This window comes from Phaseolus vulgaris, chromosome 11, assembly GCF_000499845.2.
Source record: "Phaseolus vulgaris cultivar G19833 chromosome 11, P. vulgaris v2.0, whole genome shotgun sequence".
NCBI lineage: Eukaryota > Viridiplantae > Streptophyta > Magnoliopsida > Fabales > Fabaceae > Phaseolus > Phaseolus vulgaris.
Window position 1 is genome coordinate 51,246,930 of NC_023749.2, and position 23,700 is coordinate 51,270,629.

Genomic DNA, 23,700 nt, shown 5'->3' on the forward strand with positions numbered 1-23,700 from the left:
TTTTTTTGTATCCTTTTCACTTCCCTCATCACAGTCATCGGCATACAAAAATGGGATACATAGAAGAGCGGTAGGGACGTAAGAACCGATTTGATAAGGCATAATCTGCCAGCCAAAGAGAGGGATTTCCCTTTCCACGCGCTCAACCTATTTCTTAACTTATTGAGCATACCTTCCCAAAATGAGGACCTCTTATGGCTTCCACCTACTATCACCCCCAAGTAACTGAAAGGTGCCTTCATGATGTCACAATTAAGGATAGAGGCAAAAATCATTGTCTGATTCAAAGTCACTCCCACTCCACCAACCTTACTCTTGGAATAGTTAACCTTAAGACCAGATGCAAGTTCAAAACACTTCAAAATAACCTTTAAAGTCAGAACACTTTGGATTGAGGCTTTACAGAAAAATGGAGTGTCGTCTGCATATTGTAGCATGCTCACCTTTACTTGCTTTTCCCCGACATAAAAAACACAGCTTAAATATAGCCAAAGCTGGTTTTACCTTGTACATTTTTACTTATGATTGAAGTAAGCATATATGTTGAGTAATATGAAATTAATTTTATTGCATTATAGGACTGTCGTTGACATTATATGGCATCATTTATTCCAATAATAGGAGAAAAGAAATTCTTAAAACTGGTTTGAGTCGAAAGTTTTAAATAGTTTCCATTCTTGATTTTCACTTGAGTCTGGAACTTTAGTTCAGTAAAATCTTGTGTGGATTTAATTTTATAACTACTAGACTAGATATACTATACCTACAATTGCTGAAGGTTATAAACTTTTTATTTTCAGGATATTGGAGTTATATAAAATAAGTGCAATTCTTTGAAACCCAAAGCTTTGCCAAAAGTTTCAAGTACATTTAATTTGGAGAATCAATTTATTCAAATATATTATTAAATGAAGCTTTCCTGACCATGATGTATGCTAGGCAACAACAAATATAGCAGCAACCACTTTAAAATTAAAAAAACCATTTCCCTATTAACAGCTAACTTCTTCCAAATCAATCTTTTAAAGGACGACCAACATTTAACTCTAAGCAATTTTCTTGTTCGTCAAATTCTTGCTCTCCCATGGATGTTAGTGTTGGTTTTGCCAAGATTTTCGCTAGAACTAGTTGAACCACTCCATGATGTTTGGTTTGAGTTGTCTCCACAATCATCTCCAACTGTTTCATGGGGATAATAAACAGGCTTAGGAGGCATTTCAAGACTTTCAACTTTTTCTTCAAGCATCTCCACAACTCTCTTCATTGAGGGACACTCATTTGGTTTCAATTGTATACACCAAAGTGCAACTACATACATTTTTTTCACCAAAATCTTATCCTCTTCTGAGGCATCTTCTATGTGAGTCTCTTTTTCATCTTTAATTTGATCATATATCCAAAAGGGGAAGTACTGTTGGCTTGAATGTTCTGCATGAGGATTTGAGTTCCTTCTCCTACTTCCCATTTCCATCAAAAGCATTCCAAAACTATACACATCTGCCTTATTGGATACTCCACCAACATTATTGTAGAATAATTCTGGAGCCATGTAACCTATAGTTCCTCTAGCCATAGTCAAAGCAACAGACTTATTTTCAACAGGATATAGCTTTGCAAGTCCAAAATCTGAAACCTTTGGAATGAAGTCATCATCTAGAAGAATATTATGAGGCTTAATATCAAAATGTAGAATTTGCACATCACAGCCTTAATGAAGATAAGCAATTCCACGAGCTATGCCAAGAGATATTTCACATGTTTTCTCATAACTTAAAGGGATACTTTCCTCATTGGAGAAGATGTATTTATCCAATGAACCACTTGGCATGTACTCATAAACTAGAGCATGCTTTTGTCGTTTAGCACAATATCCAATGAGATGTACCACATTCACATGATGTACTCTTCCAATGCTAGCCACTTCATTAATAAAATCTTATCCATCAGTTTTCGCTTTGTTCAACATCTTTATTGCTACTTCTGATCCACTTTGAAGTTTTCCTTTGTATACACATCCGAAACCTCCTTCACCCAATTTAACTTTGAAACCTCTACTCATTTTCTTAATTTCTCTGTATCCATACCTAATAGGATTTAGATTGTTGTGTAGCAAAAAAGTTTCAATGTTTTCATACATTGAGTAATGCCTACGTCGCCAGGTATGGATAAATAGTGCAAGCAAAACTGCGACTCCAAATAGAAATCTGGCAGTCACCCATATTGAAATAGGGTCTAATGAAAACAAATCTCCTTCCCATTGAAAACGTGTTATTCTATAGAATAGTCCTGTGAGGATAAATTTCATGGAATGTGTATAAGGAAATAAACCATGCTTGGTCTAATAAGTAAGTTTATTCAAATATGAAATCAGTTGACAAGCCATTACCCATTATGAAGAATTCAAGATAACCTGCAACATAGCAATATAATAGCATCAAAAGAAAAGAACACTCAATATTCAAAGGATACTTTGGATACTGTATAAAAAAGCATAAGTTTTTCTTTTTCCACAAAACGTCTATTTCTAAGGATTCTATGCATTTCTAGCGTCATGCAATGCATTCAAATAACTTTTTGGTTTCTGATTTGTCTGATGTTTGGGGGTGGAGTTCATGGTTCTTTCCCAAAATCATTTTCAAACCAATATGTCTTGGTTAATGATGAAATTAATTTGGAGAACATCGTGAATGCAGTATGGCAATACAGATCATTCCTTATGGCTGGGGAATTATTAGCTTTGTTTTTAGGATTGTAAGTTTTTTGTGGGAGCTGGGGAATAGGATCTGTACAAACCATTTCATGCAGAATTTGGTATAGGAGCACTACAAGAAAATCATGAAATAAAAACCAATTTCTAGAAACCAAAATAATTAGTTGCAATAGTAACTAAATTAGAGACAATTTTAGAAACTTAAAAGAAATTTGGTTTCTAAATTAGTTTCTATTATTTTCTATTATTGTTAAATAGTTTCTGAATTGGTATCTAATTAGCAACTAAGGTTTTAGAGACTAAATTTAGAAACTAAATAATTGGTATCTAAAACCTTAGTTGCTAATTAGATACTAATTTAGAAACTATTTAACAATACTAGAAAATAATAGAAACTAATTTAGAAACCAATTTTGTTTTTAGTTTCTAAAATTGTCTCTATTTTAGTTCCTATTGTAACTAATTATTTTGGTCTCTAAAAATTTGGTTTCTATTTCATGATTTTCTTGTAATGGAGTTTTGTAGAATTTTTCTGAGTTGGATCATAGCCTTGCTGGTTTTGTTTGTTTGGGAGGTTTCTTGCCTCTTTTGTGCAAAAGGGTTTGAGCATCCCTCAAATGCTCCCTTTGATTTAATTAATTTTTTGCTGGTAAAACAAAAAGATGATGCATTATGGCAATATAGGAAGGCTCTGAAAACTCCCATTTTTTGTTTTGAAAATCCTGTCAACTACTTGTTGAGTTACAGTAGAGAACGATTTGGGTTTCAAAATTTATTGACTTTGATGCACAACTTTCAGGTTATTAGAACCAATAGTACAAAAGTAATTGAAAATGAAAATGATGAACTTTTAAGTAGTCAATACAGTAACTGAAAGAACAAAGATATGGGAGAAATCTCTTACTTGATATATAGTATAGAATTGCAACTATATATAAGAGAATTTGATGTTGAATTCCTTGAACAGAAAAAGAAAACATTAGTGGTTTCAGGAAAAAACTATTTTGGGAGAATTTTTCAGAAATTTTCACGCAAACCAAGGCTATCCTCTAGCAAACCTTGTGAAATTTCGCCCTACTTTGTATAAATTTTATTTTGCGTTCGTATTACACCGAAAAAATTCACACAAGTAGTTTCATATGTGGTTTGCATCCAGGTAAGGAGGCACGCCCATAAATGAATCACAAAAAGGAGATACGGGGAGGAAAAGACAAAATGTTTTGTTTTCGGAAAACCAATTTTGTTCACTCTCGGTTTGGGACTTCCTACGCCTTACTCCTTGAGTTTTTTGTTATGAAATCTTTACCAGACGTTCGTCACTGTTTCTATTGGGTTTTGGCTGAGATTTGATCCCCATATTCGTTCCAAGGGATTGGCAATAAATTTTTTATTGACCACTGCCCGGGTTGAAATGTAGGTTCATTTGTGTGTGAAACAGTTTGATTTTTTTCGTGGGGACTTATCCGTTTGACTTGAAATTAATCGCGTCTTGTCCCGAATTCAGACGACATTCTTATGTAGAATTTTAGGAAAAAACAATTTCGGGAGAATTTTTCATAAATTTCTGCGTAAAACAAGTATATCCTCTACCAAACCTTGTGAAATTTCGCCCTACTTTCTGCAAATGTTATTATGCGTTCGTATTCTGCTTAAAAAATTCACACAAGTAGTTTTGTATGTTGTTTGCATATAGGTACAGAGGCACATCCATAAACGAATCACAAAAAGGAGATACGGGGAGGAAAAGCCATGACGTTTCGTTTTCGGACAACCAGTTTTGTTCAGTTTCGGTCAGGGACTTAATACACATTATTCCTTGGCTGTTTTGGTATGAAATTTTTACCAGATGTTCTTCACTGTTTCTATTGAGTTTTGACTGAGATTTAATCCCCAGATTCATCCCAGGGGGTTGACAATAAACTTTTTAATAATCACTACCAGGGTGAAAGTAAAGTTTGTTCGTGTGTGAAACTGTTTAATTTTTTTTCGTGGGTGAATACTCATCCGTTTGACTTCAAATTTGTCGCATTTTGTCCCGAATTCAATGGAGATTCTTACGTGGAATTTTAGAAAAAACAATTTTGGGAGAATTTTTCAGAATTTTTTGCACAAACCAAGGCTATGCTCTATAAAAACTTGTGAAATTTCGCTATACTTTCTACAATTTTTATTTTACGTCCGTATTCTGCTGAAAAAATTGACACAAGTACTTTCATATGTTGTTTGCACCCAGGTAAGGAGGCACGTCCATAAACGAATCAAAAAAAGGAGATAATGGGAGGAAAAGCCAGGACGTTTTGTTTTTGGAAAACCAATTTTGTTGACTCTTGGTCTAGGACGTAATACGTGTTATTCCTTGACTTTTTTGGTATGAAATTTTTACCAGACGTTTGTCACTGTGTCTATTGAGTTTTGGCTAACATTTGATCCCTAGATTCATCCCAACGGATTGGGAATAAATTTTTTATTGATCATTACCAAGAATGAAAGGAAGGTTCGTTTGTGTGTGAAACTGTTTGATTTTTTTCGTGGGTGAATACTCATGCGTTTAACTTGAAATTTGTCGCGTTTTGTCTCGAATTCAGTGAAGATTCTTATGTGGAATTTCAGGAAAAAACTATTTCGAGATAATTTTTCAGAAATTTTCGCACAAACCAAGCCTATCCTCTACCAAACCTTGTGAAATTTCGCCCTACTTTCTGCAAATTTTATTATGCATTAGTATTCTGCTGAAAAAATTTACACAAGTAGTTTCATATGTTGTTTGCATCCAGGTAAGGAGGCACGTCCATAAACAAATCACAAAAAGAAGATACGGGGAGGAAAAGCAAGGACGTTTTGTTTTCGAAAAACCAGTTCTTTTGACTCTCGATCTAGGACTTAATAAACCTTACTCCTTGGGTTTGAAGTTCTGAAATTTTTACCAAATGTTCGTCACTGTGTCTATTTAGTTTTGGCTGAGATTTGATCCCCGGATTCGTCCCAGGGGATTGGGAATAAATTTTTTATCATTGCTAGAGCTGATAGGAAGTTTCGTTTGTGTGTGAAATTGTTTGATTTTTTCGTGGGTGAATACTCATCCGTTTGACCTGAAATTTGACGCGTTTTGTCCCGAATTCAATTGAGATTATGACGTGGAATTTGTGGAAAAAAATATTTCGGGTGAATTTTTCACAAATTTTCGCGAAAACTTCCTTCAATTTTTATTCTGCATTCGTATTTCGCTAAAACAATTCACACAAATAGTTTCATATGTTGTTTGCACCCAGTTAAGGAGGCACATCCATAAACAAACCATAAAAAGGAGATACAGGGAGGAAAAGCTAAGATGTTTTGTTTTCGGAAAACCAGTTTTGTTCACTCTCAGTCTGGGACTTAATACGCCTTATTCCTTGGCTGTTTTGGCCAAGATTTGAGCCCCAGATTTATCCCACAAGATGGGGATTAAATTTTTTATTGATTAGTGTCAGGGTTGAAAGGAAGTTTCGTTTGTGTGTGAAACTGTTTAATTTTTTTTCGTGGGTGAATTATCCCTATGACCTGAAATTTGTTGCGTTTTGTCACGAATTCAGTGGAGATTACTACGTGGAATTTCAGGAAAAAACTATTTCAGTAGAATTTTTCACAAATTTTCACACAAATCAAGGTTATCTTGTACCAAAACTTGTGAAATTTTGCTCTACTTTCTGCAATTTTTATTCTGTGTCTGTATTCCGTTGAAAGAATTCAAACAAGTAGTTTCATAAGTTTTTTGCACCCAGGTAAGCAGGCACATCCATAAATGAACCACATAAACGAGATACGGGCAGGAAAAGCCAGGACGTTTTGTTTTCGGCAAACTAGTTTTGTTCACTCTCGGTCTCGGACTTAATACGCATTATGCCTTGGCTATTTTGGTATAAAAGAAATTTACCAAACGTTCTTCACTGTGTCTATTGAGTTTTGGCTTGGATTTGAGCCCCAGATTCGTCTCACAAGATTGGCAATAAATTTTTTATTGATCTTTGCCAGAGCTGAAAGAAAGATTCGTTTGACCTGAAATTTATCGCGTTTTGTCCCGAATTTAGTGGAGATTATTACGGGAAATTTCAGGAAAAAAATATTTCGGGAGAATTTTTCACAAATTTTCGCGCAAACAAAGCCTATCCTCCACCAAAACTTCCCAGAATTTTGTTGTAGTTTCTGCGTCCGTATTCCGCTGAAAAAATTCACACAAGTAGTTTCATATGTTTTTTGCACCCAGGTAAGGAGGGACGTCCATAAGCGAACCACAAAACGGAGATACGGGGAGGAAAAACCACGATGTTTTGTTTTTGGAAAACAAGTTTTGTTCATTCTCGGCCTGGGACTTAATACGCCTTATTCCTTGGCTGTTTTGGTATGAAATTTATACCAGACATTCGTCACTATGTCTGTTGAATTTTCGGTGAGATTTGAGCCCCAGATTCGTCCGACAAGATTGATAATAAATTTTGTATTGATCATTGCCAGGGCCGAAAGCAAATTTAGTTTTTGTGTGAAACTGTTTGATTTTTTTCGTGGGTGAATACTCATCCGTTTGACCTGAAATTTGTCGCATTTTGTCTCGAATTTAGTGGAGAATTTTATATGAAATTTGTGGAAAAAATTATTTCGGGAGAATTTTTCACAAATTCTCGCGCAAACCAAGGCTATCCTCTACCAAAACTTGTGAAATTGTGCTCTACTTTATGCAATTTTTATTTTGCGTCCGTATTCCATTGAAAAAAATTCACACAAGTAGTTTCATATGTTTTTTGCACCCAGTAAGGAGCCACGTCCATAAACGAACCACAAAAAGGAGATACGGGGAGGAAAATCCATAACGTTTTGTTTTTGGAAAACCAGTTTTGTTCACTCTTGGTCTGGGACATAATATGCCTTATTCCTTGGCTGTTTTGGTATGTAATTTTAACCAGACTTTCGTCACTGTGTCTATTGAGTTTTGGCTGAGATTTGAGCCCCATATTCATCCCACATTATTGGCAATAAATTTTTTATTAATCACTGTCAGGGCTGAAAGGAAGGTTAGTTTGTGTGTGAAACTGTTTGATTTTTTTCGTCAAGGAATACTCATTCGTTTGACCTGAAATTTCTCACGTTTTGTCCCAAATCCAGTGGAGAAATTTATAGGGAATTTCAGGAAAAAACTATTTCTGGGGAATTTTTCACAAATTTTCGCGCAAACCAAAGCTATCCTCTACCAAAACTTGTGAAATCTTGCTCTACTTTCTGTAGTTTTTATTCTGCGACCCTATTCCATTGAAAAAATTCACACAAGTAGTTTCATATGTTATTTGCACCCAGGTAAGGAGACACGTCCATAAACGAACCACAAAAAGGAGATACGAGGAGGAAAAACCAGGACGTTTTGTTTTCGGAAAACCAGTTTTGTTCACTCTCAGTCTATTGAGTTTTGGGTGAGATTTCAGCCCCAGATTCGTCCCACAAGATTTGAAAAAAAAAATTTATAGATCACTGCCAGGGCTGAAACGAAGGTTCGTTTGTGTGTGAAACTGTTTGATTTTTTTGGTGGGTGAATACTCTTCCGTTTGACCTGAATTTGTTGTGTTTTTTCTCGAATTCAGTGGAGAATATTACGTGGAATTTCTGGAAAAAACTATTTTGGGAGAATTTTTCACAAATATTCGCGCAAACCAAGTCTATCCTCTCCCAAAACTTGTGAAATTTTGGTCTACTTTCTGCAATTTTTATTCTGTGTCTGTATTCCATTGAAAATATTCAGACAAGTAGTTTCATATGTTGTTTTCACCCAGGTAAGGAGGTACATCCATAAACGAACCACAAAAAGGAGATACGGGGAGGAAATTCCAGGACGTTTTGTTTTCGGAAAACCAGATTTGTTCACTCTCGGTCTATGATTTAATACGCCTTATGCCTTGGCTGTTTTGGTATGAAATTTTTACCATACGTTAGTCACTGTGTATATTGAGTTTTAGCTAAGCTTTGAACCGCATATTCATCCCACAAGATTGACAATAAATTTGTTATTGATCACTGCCAAGGCTGAAAGGAAGTTTCGTTTGTGTGTGAAACTGTTTGATATTTTTCGTGGGTGAATACTCATGCGTTTGACCTGAAATTTGTCGCGTTTTGTCCCGAATTCAATGGAGAATATTACGTGGAATTTCCAGAAAAAACTATATCGGGAGAATTTTTCACAAATTTTCACGCAAACCAAGGTTATATCCTCTACCAAAACTTGTGAAATTTCGTTGTACTTTCAGAAATTTTTATTCTGCGTCCGTATTCCATTGAAAAAATTCACACAACTAGTTTCATATGTTTTTTGCACCCAGGTAAGGAGGCACGCCCATAAACGAACCACAAAAAGGAGATACGGGGAGGAAAATCCAGGACATTTTGTTTTCGAAAAACTAGTTTTGTTCACTCTCGGTCTCAGACCTAATACCCCTTATTTCTTGGCTTTTTTGGTATGAAATTTTTACCAGACGTTCGTCACTGTGTGTATTGAGTTTTGGCTGAGATTTGAGCGCCATATTCGCCCCACAAGATTGGAAAAAAATTATTTATTGATCACTGCCAGGGCAGAATGGAAGGTTAGTTTGTATGTGAAACTGTTTGATTTTTTTCATGGGTCAATAGTCATCCGTAAGACGTGAAATTTGTCGCGTTTTATCCCGAATTCAGAGGAGAATATTGCGTGGAATTTCATGAAAAAACTGTTTCAGGAGAATTCTTCACAAATATTCGCGCAATCCAAAGCTATCCTCTACCTAAACTTGTGAAATTTTGCTATACTTTCAGCAATTTTTATTCTGTGTCCGTATTTCATTGAAAAATTTTACACAACTAGTTTCATATGTTTTTTGCACCCAGGTAAGGAGGCTCACCCATAAACGAATCAGAAAAAGGAGATACGGGGAGAAAAATCTAGGACGTCTTGTTTTCAGAAAACCAGTTTTATTCACTCTCTGTCTGGGACTTAATACGCCTTATTCCTTGGCTATTTTGATATGAAATTTTTTCCAGACGTTCGTCACTGTGACTATTGAATTTCGGCTGAGATTTGAGTCACATATTCGTCCGACAAGATTAACAATAAATATTTTATTGATCACTGTCAGGGCTGAAAGAATGCTTCTTTTGTGTGTGAAACTGTTTTATTTTTTTCGTGGGTGAATACTCATCAGTTTGACCTGATTCAGTGGAGAATAGTACGTGGAATTTCAGGAAAAAACTATTTCGGGATAATTTTTCACAAATTTTCGCGCAAACCAAAGCTATCCTTTACCAAAACTTGTGAAATTTTGCTCTACTTTCTGCAATTTTTATTTTGCGTCCGTATTCCATTTAAAAAATTTACACAAGTAGTTTCATATGTTGTTTGCACCCAGGTAAGGAGGTACGTCCATAAACAAACCACCAAAAGGAGATACGGGAAGGAAAATCCAAGCGTTTTGTTTTCGGAAAACCAATTTTGTTCACTCTCGGTCTGGGACTTCATACGCCTTATTCCTTGGCTTTTTGGGTATAAAATTTTTACCAGACGTTCGTCACTTTGTCCATTGAGTTTTGGCTGAGATTTAAGCCCAGATTCGTCCCACAAGATTGGCAATAAATTTTTTATTGATCAATGCCAGTGCTGAAAGGCAAGTTCGTTTGTGTGTGAAATTGTTTGATTTTTTGGTGGGTGAATACACATCCATGTGACCCAAAATTTGTCGCGTTTCGTCCCGAATTCAGTGGAGAATATTACATGGAATTTCTGGAGAAAACTATTTCGGGAGAATTTTTCACAAATATTCGCGCAAACCAAGGCTATCCTCAACCAAAACATGTGAAATTTTGCTCTACTTTCTGCAATTTTTATTCTGCGACCGTATTCCATTGACAAAATTCACACAAGTAGTTTCATATGTTGTTTGCACCCAAGTAAGGAGGCATGTCCATAAACGAACAACAAAAAGGAGATACGGGGAGGAAAATCAACGACGTTTGGTTTTCGGAAAACTAGTTTTGTTCACTCTCGGTCTGGGACTTAATATGATTTATTCCTTGGCTATTTTGGTATGAAATTTTTTCCAGACCTTCGTCACTGTGACTTTTGAGTTTTGGCTGAGATTTGAGCCCCAGATTCGTCCCACAAGATTGGCAATAAATATTTTATTAATCACTGCCAGAGCTGAAAGGAAGGTTCCTTTGTGTGTGAAACTGTTTGATTTTTTTCATGGGTGAATACACATCCGTTTGACCTGAAATTTGTCGCGTGTTGTCCCGAATTCAGTGGAAAATATTACGCGGAATTTTAGGAAAAAACTATTTCAGGAGAATTCTTCACAAATATTCGCGCAAACCAAGACTATCCTCTACCAAAACTTGTGAAATTTTGCACTACTTTCAACAATTTTTATTCTGCGTCCGTATTCCATTGAAAAAGTTCACACAACTAGTTTCATATGTTTTTTGCACCCAGGTAAGGAGGCACGTCCATAAACAAACCACAAAAAGGAGATATGGGGAGGAAATTCCAGGACGTTTTGTTTTCGGAAAACCAGTTTTGTTCACTCTCGGTGTGGGACTTAATACGCCTTATTCCTTGGCATTTTTGGTATGATATTTTTACCAGACGTGTGTCTATTGAGTTTTGGCTGAGATTTGTGCCCCAGATTCGTCCCACAAGATTGGCAATAAATTTTTTATTGATTAATGCCAGGGATGAAAGGAAGGTTCCTTTGTGTGTGAAACTATTTGATTTTTTCCGTGGGTGAATACTCATCCATTTGACCTGAAATTTGTCGCGTTTTGTCCCGAATTCAGTGGAGAATATTACGTGGAATTTTAGGAAAAAACTATTTCAGAAGAATTTTGCACCTATATTCACGCAAACCAAGGCTATCCTCTACCAAAACTTTTGAAATTTTGTTCTACTTTCTGCAATTTTTATTCTGCATCTGTTTTCCATTGAAAAATTCACACAAGTAGTTTCATATGTTGTTTGCACCCAGGTAAGGAGGCACGTACATAAACGAAACACAAAAAGGAGATACGGGGAGGAAAAGCCACGACATTTTGTTTTCGGAAAACCAGTTTTGTTCACTCTCGGTCTGGGACTTAATACGCCTTATTCGGGGTTGTTTGGGTATGAAATTTTTACCAGACGACTTAGAATCACGCTTAATAACAACTAACATTTCTAAGTCTATTTCTAGCACTCAAATCTGTTAAGTATTGTTGTTTAGGTCAGAATTCTACAAATACTTTTGAGTTAGATTTAAGATTATAGATCAAGAGTTATAAATAAAACAACTATATCAATAATCAATCAAGAAAAATATTATATTATATTTAAATATCACCTTAATCCATAAGAGTTTAAACCGATTACTCCAAATCCACATGATAGAATTCTCCACACATCTTCTGCCACCTTTTATTCTTCCAATTGGTTACAAGTCACTCAATGGTGTTTTCCTCCCAATCTTGCACACTAGGGTTGAGTCTCAAGCCCCCTATTTAAACTAATTGGCTAGGGTTAGGTGACTTCCCTTGTCGCGTTGATGGACTCGTTTGAAACATACAAAGGCTCTATGTTTTTGGCGCTAGCGAGACGCTTTGATGAGGATTTGGGCTTTCTGTGCTTTTGTGCCTTCTCCAACTTTCTCTTATATTATTCATCTTTAGCCTAGTCATCTCCATTCTTCCCTAAAATCTTGAAATTAACATCAAATTTGGGAATAAAATGTTCTTATTTAAATAAAGATCATAAAATAAAGGTAAATTCATATATTAGAGATTATTTAGAAACTAAATGATTGACAGTTAAAACCTTGGTTGTTAATTAGATACCAATTTAGAAAACTATTTAACAATAATGTAAACTAATTTAGAAACCAATTTTTTTTTAGTTTCTAAAATGGTCTCTAATTTAGTTACTATTGCAACTAATTATTTTAGTCTCTACAAATTGGTTTCTATTTCATGATTTTCTTGTAGTGAACTACTCGGTAAAGCATAAGAAAAATGTTACTTTAAAAATTATATATTCAAAAGCAATAGTTCTTTTTCAAAATTTCTCTATCTCCTCACAGGAATCCACAATTAGTAAAAGATTATTTTCTTTATACTCTTAGAACAATTAATTGTTGGTTTGTCAACATATTAGAACTCAGTATAATCCTGTGACAATGCATATCCTCCAATAGTTCAAGAGCAGCATGAGTGTTAGGCACCTGACTCTAGAAATTGAAAACTAATTTTTCATGGAGACCATTTACCTGCATGTATTTTTTCAGCCTTAGAGTAAGATAAAGCTGTGAAAATAACTTTCAAGCAAAGAGGGTAATGGTTAATTAACTCTTCATTAATTCAAAATCTATATCTTTGTTTAGCTAACCTATGTAACACAGAATTATTAATGAATTTGTAAAACAAGCATAAATCAAGTATAATTTATCTATTATTAGAATTTAAAGATCGTCTTGATATTTTTTTATCTTGCATGTTACAAAAATATCCATTCTAAAGCAATCAATAAGTTGTTTTCAAATATTAATGTTAGATTATTTGGATTTAATTATTTATTAGTTTGTGGCTAAAATTGACAATTATTATTGGCTTAGGCCATCAAAAACAAATTATGCTCAGCAACCTTAAACTAAAGCAATCATAAAATAGCTCATTACCACTCATTTCGTCAAAATTTGCCACTATCTGCACATCAGAACCATCTTCAAGCAACCGTGCATAAAATTCCTCATTATTATAATATACAGCTACCAGCCTCATGCTTTAATCTACTATTATATAGCTACATCACACTTTGTAATAATCTAATTATTCATGTCATGAGAGTTGCAGTAATATTAAATTTTACAGCAACATCAATTTCTTTTTGTCCTTTAGAATGTTATTTTCAATTAGATACATGCAATGTTAGATGATTTGAGTTTATTTATTGATTAATTAGCCACCCAAATTGACCATTATTATTGGCTCACTAGCCTTCAAAGGCATCATTAAAATAAAATAGGTTGTTACTGTTATTTACATATCACTGCACCGATTCAAAGACATAAGCTTCACTTCAAATCAGTCAGTTCCATTCATCAACTCCCTTTCCTTTTGTTACCATGGCAGCAGAAATGGTTACTGGCGCTCTTGTTTCTACTTTCGTGGAGAGGACTATTGACACTTTGGCTTCCCGTTTTGTCGACATATTTCGTGCAAGAAAACACAAAAAGATGCAACTCAGCCACTTGAAGATGAAGCTCCTAGCCATTGATGTTGTTGCTTTTGATGCAGAGCAAAAGCAATTTACAGATCCACGTGTGAGAGATTGGCTTCTCAGGGCCAAAGATGTTGTGTTTGATGCAGAAGATCTCTTGGAGGAAATAGATTATGAACTCTCCAAAAGTCAAGTGGAAGCTGAGTCCCAGAGTGCTACTAACAAGGTGTGGAATTCTCTCAAATCTTCTTTTGTAAGTTTCTTTCAAAATGAAATTGAATCCAAGATGGAACAAGTCATTGAAAACCTAGAAGATCTTGAAACCCAAATCGGTTTTCTAGGTTTGAAAAAGACTAGTGGTGTTGGGATTGGATCAGGATCGAGTAGTAAATTAACATATACATCTTTGCCAAATGAAAGTGCTATTTATGGCAGAGATGATGACAAAGAATTTGTCTTTAACTGGCTCACACCTGACACTCACTGCAACCTTTCTATACTTTGTATTGTGGGCATGGGTGGGTTGGGTAAGACCTCACTTGCCCAACACATATACAATGACCCAAGGATTGAAGGTAAATTTGATATTAAAGCTTGGGTCAGTGTTCCACAGGAATTTGATGTTCTCAATGTATCAAGAGCAATTCTTGACACAATTACTGGTTCAACTGAGCATAGTATACAGCAAGAAGTGGTTCAGAGAAGACTGAAAGAAAAATTGACGGGGAAGAAATTTCTTCTCATTTTGGATGATGTTTGGAACGAAAGACAATCTAAATGGGAAGATGTGCAGAAGCCCCTACTTTTCGGAGGCCAAGGCAGTAGGATTCTTGTCACTACACGTAGTGAGAATGTTGCTGTTAGCATGCGATCAGAAAAGCACCTCCTGAAGGTGTTAGGGAAGGATTATAGCTGGGACTTGTTCGCAAAACATGCATTCCAAAGTTCTAATCCTCAACCGGATCCAGAGTTCACGGAGATTGGTAAGAAGATAGTTGAAAAATGTAATGGACTTCCTTTAGCCTTGAAAACAATGGGAAGTCTATTACACAGTAAATCATCATTTTGGGAATGGGAAAGCATTATGAAAAGTGAGATATGGGATTTTTCAGAAAATGAAAGTGATATGCTCCCTGCTTTAAGATTGAGTTATCTCCACCTTCCTTCTCATCTGAAGAAATGTTTTGCTTTTTGTGCCTTATTTCCCAAAGGTTATGAGTTTAACAAGGAGTGTTTAATTCAACTGTGGATGGCTGAAAATTTTCTAGAAACCCCTCTACAGAAAAGGAGTCCTAAAGAAGTTGGAGAACAGTATTTCAATGATCTGTTATCTTGGTCCTTCTTTCAAGAATCTGGAAAAGAAGAGGAAAAACATTTTACTATGCATGACCTTCTAAATGATTTGGCAAAATTCGTTTGTGAGGACATCTGCATCAGGTTAGGAGTTGATGATCCAACAGGTATAATCAAGGCAAGCCGTCATTTTTCATTTCCAACCACTCGTGCTGACTATTTTGATGGGTTTGGAAGTTTGATTGATACTCAAAAGTTGCATACATTTATGCCAACTAATCCTTTTCGTTGCCCTTGGTATTGTAAGATGTGGATAAATGACTTGTTCTCCAAATTTAAGTTCATACGCGTCTTGTCTTTGTCTAATTGTTATAACCTTAAAGAGGTGCCTAAATCTGTAGGAAAACTTAGGCATCTCCGTTCATTAGATCTCTCTTTTACTGACATACAAAAACTACCTCACTCAATAAGTTTACTCTACAAGTTGCAAATACTGAAGTTGAACAATTGTAAAAGATTGAAGGAGCTTCCCTCATATTTGCATCAACTGGATAATTTGCGATGCCTTGAATTTATAAATACTGAAGTGAACACTGTGCCAGCACATTTGGGAAAGCTGAAGAATCTCCAAGTATTGATGAGCTCATTTTACGTTGAGAAAAGTAAGGCATTCAGTATTCAGCATTTAGGAGAACTCAATCTTCATGGAAGTCTAAGAATTCATGAGCTGCAGAACGTTGACAATCCCTCTTATGCATTAGAAGCAAATTTGAAGAACAAAGCAGACCTTGCGGAGCTACAGTTAGAATGGAATATTATGGGCAACTCCTCTGTTGATTCAACCAAAGCTGGGGATGTAATTGAGAATCTACGACCTTCAAAACACTTGAAGAAGTTATCAGTAAGGAACTATGTTGGTAAGAAATTTCCAAATTGGTTACTCGATAATTCGTTACTTAATCTTGTCTCCTTAGCGTTGATGAATTGTATATGTTGCCAAGGTGTTCCTCCGCTTGGTCTTTTGCCATTTCTGAAGAAGCTGGAGATTTCAGGGTTTGATGAGATAGTGAGAATTGATGGTGATTTTCATGGGAACAACTCTTGTTCGTTTAAATCCCTTGAAACATTGGAGTTCTCCAATATGAGTAAATGGGAAAAGTGGGACTGCCAAGCTCTTACAGGTGATTTTCCATGTCTACGACAGCTTTGCATAAGAAGTTGTCCGAAGCTGAAAGGACAGTTACCAGAGCAAGTTGTTCCTTTGGAAAGACTACATATTGAAGACTGCCAAGAACTTGAGGGTTCCGCTTCCAGGGCTCTATATTTAAATTTACGTGACTGTGGAAAGCTGCAGTTGGACTGTGCTACAATGAGAAGGCTTATAATTGGTGGGCACAACATGGAAGTATCATTGCTGGAAATTGTTGGGTCGTCCAACACTCTTGATTACTTACGGATATATTCACTTCTGAAGTCAATAACTGATGACTCTGTCTCTTTATGTAACTTTCCGTTGGATTTCTTCCAAACACTCAGGAGCCTTCAACTCAGTGGGATTCGTAATTTACAGATGATTTCACAGGGTCTCATCCATAATCATCTGGAGCGTCTGCAAATCATTAGGTGCCATAAATTAGAATCATTGCCTGCAAACATGCATATGCTGCTTCCATCTCTCCGAAGTTTATGTATAGAACACTGTCCAAGACTTGAGTCGTTCCCTGCCGGAGGCTTGCCATCAAATCTAGAAGAGCTGGAAATCAATAATTGCTCTAGACTTTTTGGATCACTGAAAGGAGCTTTTGGAGACAATTCTTGTCTGAAAACATTGTGTATTGTAGATGTGGATGCGGATTGTATTCCTGAGGAAGGTTTACTTCCATTCTCTCTTAGTACTATATCCATCTATAATTGTCCAATTCTAGAGAAACTAGTGTACAAGGGTGTCTATAAACTCTCATCCATCACTGAGACTTTTTGACTGTCCAAATCTCCAACACTTACCAGAGGAGGGTCTTCCCAAATCGATTTCATGTCTTCAAATAATCAATTGTCCTTTTCTCAAAGAGCGTGGACGGAAAGAAAAAGGCGAAGACTGAAAAAGATGGCTCAAATATAAGGAACTGACATGTTTGTTTGTTTTGAATAATGATGTTCTTGATGGGCTACAATTTAATTTTGTTTTCAATTTGTATCAGCTACTTTTCTCTTCTGTTCGTACTACTGCATAATGTTTCTAACCATTCACCCTTCCGTCATTTTAAATTAGGAAATATAAAATGCTATATATCTTGCTTCCTAGACTACTACGAAAAATATAATTTATTTTCGTTAAAAATAAGAAAATTTAATTGAAAAATATCCAAACTCAGAACACTGAGCCATTGCCACTATCTGCAATTTTCATTCATCTACTCAACTCTCTTTCCAAATTCCTACCATGGCTGCAGAGTTGGTTGGCGGTGCTCCTCTCTCCGCTTTCCTTCAGGTTGCATTTGACATTTCGTGGAAGAAAACTTGATCAGAAGCTGCTGAAAAAGTTGAAGTGGAAGCTGCGGTCCATTGATGCTCTGATCAGTAGATGACTTATTCTCCAAGTTCAAATTCCTACGTGTCTTGTCTGTGTCTAAATGTTCTAACCTTACAAAGGTGCCTGACTCAGTAGGCAATCTTAAGCATCTCCGCTCATTAGACCTCTCCAATACTCACATAGAAAGACTGCCATGTTCACTCTACAACTTGCAAATATTGAAGCTCAACAATTGTGCACTGTTCAAGGAACTGCCCTCAAATTTACACAAACTCACCAATTTGTGTCGCCTTGAATTTATGGATACTGAAGTGACAAAGGTGCCAGAACATTTGGGAAAATTGAAGAATCTTCAAGTGTTGATGAGTTCGTTTGATGTTGGCAGAAGTAAGGAATTCCGCATTCAACAACTAGGATAACTCGATATGCATGGAAGGCTATCAATTGGGGAGCTGCAGAATATTGAGAACCCCTCGGATGCAAAAGCAGTGGATTTGAAAATGATATCTCATGCTTCTCTTGAAGACTTGAAAGTTTATTCTTGCCCCAATATGAATATTCCCATGAGTCGACAATATGATTTCCTTGTAACTTTGACGATTAATGACAGTTGTGACTCTCTAACCACCTTTGCAATAGACTTCTTCCCAACACTCAGGTCCCTTTATCTGCGCAACTGTTGTAATCTACAAGTGATTTTACAGGTATATGCTCATACTCAGCTCCAGGATCTGACAATCAGTGATTGCCCTCATTTTGAATCATTGCCTGAACGAATACATATCCTCCTTCCATGTCTTGAATTCATAAGCATACGAGATTGTCCTAAAGTTGATTCCTTCTCTGATGGATATTTGTCATCAAATATAAAAAGGATGTATCTCACTAATTCCTCCAAACTTATTGCCTCACTGAAAGGGTCTTTTGGAGACAATTCCTCTCTAGAAGCATTGTTTATTGGAAATCTCGATGTACAGTCTTTTCCTGATGAAGGTTTTCTTCCAATATCTCTTACTTCTCTACGGATCTATGATTTTCAAAATCTTGAAAAACTGGACTACAAGGGTCTCTGTCACCTCTCCTCTCTCAAGGAATTGTTTCTTGTTAAATGCCCCAGCCTCCAATGCTTACCAGATGAGGGTCTTCCCAAATCCATTTCATATCTTACCATTTCAGGCAATTGATTCAGAAGGTTGTGCATTACAAAGCACTTTACCTTGTACCAAATTAACTGATGAAAGAATGACCTTGATAGTAAATCATTGAAGTATTGCTCGCCTACTTCTTCTGAAGACTTACTTTGCTGAGAGCTTTGTAGAAAATTTTCAGCCATCCATATGAGAATTAAGCTCTTCTTGTCAAACTTATGGTCTTTGGAGAATAATGCACAATAAGCGAAACATCTCTTGAGATGAGAAGGAAGATGGTAATAGCTCAACAACAAAACATGGATAATTATACTATCTTCTATTGGTAAGTCCCATATGTTGCTTCTCAATACATCTTTCCACTCTGAAACAGATGACTTTGACTGTAAAATACAACCTACCGTTTCAAGGGCCAGAGGCAGTCCTTGGCACTTTTCAACTATCTTCATGCTAATCTCCTCCAACACATAATTCTACTTAGAGTTATCATCTTGGAATGCATGTTTAGCAAAAATTTGCCAGCTGTGATCTTTTTGTAATTGCCTTAGTTGGTGAATATTGTTTGACTCCATGGTAGAAGCAACTTTGTTACTGCGTGTTGTGATAAGAATTGTACTTCCCTTAGCTCCATATTTCCGAGGACTTGGCAATGATTTCAACTGGTCTCTGTGCTCGTTCCAGACATCATCTAGAACGAGGAGAAACTTTCCTTCCTGTCAACGTTTCTTTCTTACATTACTTTGAGCCATGACAAGTTGCAGACATACACGTGATTCTTTCTTCTGTTTTTGTTTGTTGACATTGCTATATTAATTTTGGGGCAGTGGCTAGGACACCATGCCAGCTTGGTGCAGTACAAGGTGGATGAAACTGCATTAATGGCTTCTTTTTCTATGCTTTAGAAAGTTTGAAAGTTTGAAATATAATAAATGTTAATGTCGCGATTAGCATGATAATTAACGCTTATCCAGCTAAATAAACCACAGAATAACTAATCAAACATTATTAAACAATATAACTTCATCTCTAAGGTAAAAGTTTATTCAACTAAATTTTTTTGAAAAATAATATAAATAGATAATAATTATAAGTACATATATTTCTTATTACATATTCAGTGTTATATTTATAATTCGTCTAATTTCACTCATATTTATTTGTTAACTAGAGTAATGGAGTGTCTTTATTTCTACACTTCCTACCAATTGAAAATAGGAAAAGACAACTTCTCCTTGACCATTGACGTTGGAGATGACTCTTGATCCAAGTTGTTTCTTCCTACACTTCTATAATTTCTCCTATCATAGGTCAAGCAAAAGACCATTTTATCTTTAAAAAGCACATTTTTAACTCTACAATCTAAAAAAAAAAAATCTATTTAGACATCATAATCTCCAAAAATACCTTTCATATTTACAATGCAGAATATCATGTTTTTTACTTTAACAAAAGTTCATCTTGAATTACTGAATTTGGAAATACTTTTCCGATTTTGTAATCTAAAAATATCTTCTAGATTCTATTGTTTTTTTAAAGAAACTTTTTCTGAATTATAAAATTCATAAATACCTTCTGAATTCTATAATCCAAAGTTTTTGTGGATCATCCATTCTGAAATGAAAATCATCAATAGAATAAAGAATATTTTTGGTATTCTAAGAAGTGTGAGTATCACAAGAAGTCATGGAGCTGCGGGAAGACATAGCCCTTAGCCCTTAACTCTATCATATAAAATAAGTATTAACAAGTATCTAAGGACTCATAATATAAAATGAAATCTCCAAACTAATTAAGAAATTTTAGATTATGCCAAAGAAGTACGTGAAGATTTATAAAATGTGAAATGTTCTCAATAATCATCACCAATACTGCACATTGAAAATTACTACCCAGTAAATGTCTGGAGGGATAGTTGTTTGTCGAACAAATTCTCAGTGGCTTTCTAAGAGCAGGTCATTCATTTAATTAAAATTATTTTGATTTTAACGTGAATATTTAACTAAATATAAGCATCGTTATTCAGCTTCAAAAGTGAATGTGGATAATTCTAATTCTTGTACGTAAAACAGAACATTAAAAAACATTATGAGTTTGCACTAAATAAGATTGTACTTGAAATTCTTAGAAGATTATGTATTGGCACCTGAGGAAAAAAATAGGCATATGAGAATTGGTGCCTTAGGAATTTCCAATTTGTGCTTCGTCTTATATGTTTACACATACTTTATCAACATATATAGTTTTAATGTGAGCAATCTTTACCCAGTCTTTGCCTCCTTTCTTGCACCGCTATTTGAGCAACACGGGCAATATTCAATTACGATGGTTGAAATGGATTCGGGAAAAACCCTCATCTAGGAGAGGTGACAGAGACCCTTGTAGTCCAGTTTCTTAAGATTTGGACAATCTCCTATCTCTAGCTTAGTAAGGGAAACTGGGAGCAAACCTTCACCCGGAAAACACTCCACATCCTCTTCATTAATAGACAAGGATTCTATGGAAGGGTTGGTTCCCCAAACCCCCATCTTTAGTGAGGCAACAAGTTTGGAGCAATTCCAGAGACTCATTTCTTTGAGATTTGATGGCAAACATCCGTCAGACCACTCACTCTTGGACAATCACTTATATAAAGAAAATCAAGAGATGGAAGGAGAGCAAATATGTGTTTACACTACAAGAAAAAACTATATTACCCATGGATAATTACCCATGAACTTTTTTTGGTATGTAAATAGGTTTTTACCTACCAAAGATTTTGTAGGTAATGTTATTCTACATAAAAAGGGGAGAAAGGACTTTACGTACGAAAGTTAAGGTGGTGGGAAGTTTTAATGTATTTTAAAGTAATTTAAAAAAAAAAAATATGTTGGTTTCCTTCTGAGGAACATTCCTCTCCACTCACCTCTCAAACACTCTCACACTCTTGCTCCCTTCACTGAAACAGGTTTCCTAAACTGAAACACTGGAGTTTTTGTTTGAAAACGTCAATGGAGGTTCTGAAATCCTAAACCAAACCGTGAGAATGTGAGAAACCGAAACTGTAACACCTTCAAAGCTCTAAAACGTCCAAAAAATGAAACTTTGAAGTTCCCCGTATTTTCTCTCCCAGTCTCTGTTTCGTTCCAAGATTTCATCCCAAATTCGTGTCTTCCCAAATCTACACTGAAATCCCCAATTTTTGGTTTCAATTTGTGAAACCAAAAGCCCTAATATGGTGTTCCTGATTGTAAACCTAAATCCTGAATGGTGACTTCGAAAATGTTGTGAAAACCCAATGGAAAGCTTCGTCGTGGTCGTGATGGTGGCCTGAAGCGCAGACGATTCAAGGGCGATTTACGAACTTATTCATCGAGAGAAAGGTATTGAATTTTTTTTCTTTGATTTAGTGTACGATAATGTTCTGTTGGATTACTTGACATTTAAAGTGAGTTTAGAGAGGTGAGCAGTGCAGTGCTGTGGCTCACCGCTTCCACCGTTTAGCACTTATAAATAATACGTAATGTATAATTAGATGTTGTGCATAAATAGCTACAAATAGGATCCCAGGTGATAAGATGAGTTAAGCTTAAGGTGAGAAGTTGTTGGTATGGGTGAAGGACTGTTGTATGAATTTTGCTCTCTAAGAGGTTGATGCAGGGGATCTAGAGTCTTCCAATTTGGCCTATGCTGACTTGTGTATATAGGCGGAGTTTCTGGAGCTGAGGCAAGAAGTTTAGCAGGTCCTAGTTTGTGTTGCTTTTTTACCCAGCAGGGTCACATGAACCATGAATATGTGCTCAGGTTTTGTAGAACCTGTTATACAAGGTCACGTGAGGGTTTATGCTCCATACTCACTGTGAGACTTGGAGGACTCCCAGGATGTCAGCACAAGCTTAAGCTGGTTGTACTGGAAGGAGGTGGTATGGAGGAGGAAATTGAGTTAGTTGAACTTCGGAATCTCTAGGAGCTGTGTGGATTCTGAGGTAGTATATAAGGATCTCGGCCTGCCTGATAAAGGAGGGGTTGGATGGAGAAGCTTTGCTGGACAGCGAGCAGATGATGTAATAAGTGCTTGAATAAAAGCAAGCTGCACCAACAATATGGGTTGGAAGTAAATTGAAGAAGTGTAAGACTTCTTGTTATCTGTAATAGCAATCTCCTGGTAGAGGATCATCAACACTGGAATTAAGTGGGCTCCAAGTTCTTTTAAACAACCAACCTCTCTGAGATCATGTTTGGTTGATGACCTGGCTGTAGATAACGTTGTATGGCATTAAGTCTCGCTGTTTTCCACGAGTAGAAGGTTGTCTAGAGAGTCTTTTGCTAGGAACAAGGAATTTATTCTATTCAGCCTGGTGTTTTATGATATAATGGGGAATTGCACGGGTATATGGTCCAGGTATGGGGCAATCTTTGAGGCTGAACTGATGTGGACTTGCTAAGTGCTCTACTGGTGTTACTGGAAGGCGGATGGATTTAGTGACTGCAGTAGGTGAAGTTTTAGGCTGCTAAATAAGGAGAGTTGGGCAGATGTCTGTCGCCAGTTGTGGAATGCTGCCTTGGCTGGTATAACTATGTAAGATGACTAAGCTGGGTTAGGAGTGGGATGTTGGACGCTTCTGTAAGAATGTAGGATTTAATACGTATAGCCAACTCTCTTCCAATACTCACCAAGAAAATCAGGATGCAACTTAGAGCCTTTCTATGCATTCAAAGCTTCTGGTGATGCCTAGGCACATACTCTGTAGGCAGGGGCTGTAAAGATTCTGGCGTAAGCATAGAGACGACAAATCACAGCTGCCAGACTTGGTTC

At 36.1% G+C, this 23,700-nt stretch overlaps 2 protein-coding genes and 1 pseudogene across 2 annotated transcripts; 2 read left to right on the plus strand and 1 right to left on the minus strand.

The window, feature by feature from the left end:
- Window positions 1-918: 918 nt before the first annotated feature.
- LOC137809687 (rust resistance kinase Lr10-like) lies at window positions 919-13,498 on the minus strand (annotated as a pseudogene).
- A 280-nt stretch (window positions 13,499-13,778) lies between these two features.
- Window positions 13,779-17,442, plus strand: LOC137832981 (putative disease resistance RPP13-like protein 1). The gene is made up of 2 exons (XM_068641406.1): window positions 13,779-16,147; window positions 16,232-17,442. The coding sequence occupies exons 1-2, from the start codon at window positions 13,843-13,845 to the stop codon at window positions 17,209-17,211; spliced, it is 3,285 nt and encodes a 1,094-aa protein (XP_068497507.1). The 5' UTR covers window positions 13,779-13,842; the 3' UTR covers window positions 17,212-17,442.
- A 556-nt stretch (window positions 17,443-17,998) lies between these two features.
- LOC137833230 (putative disease resistance protein At3g14460) lies at window positions 17,999-19,734 on the plus strand. Its single transcript, XM_068641615.1, has one exon. It carries the CDS (start codon window positions 18,186-18,188, stop codon window positions 18,942-18,944), a length of 759 nt encoding a protein of 252 aa, XP_068497716.1. The 5' UTR covers window positions 17,999-18,185; the 3' UTR covers window positions 18,945-19,734.
- Window positions 19,735-23,700: the final 3,966 nt, after the last annotated feature.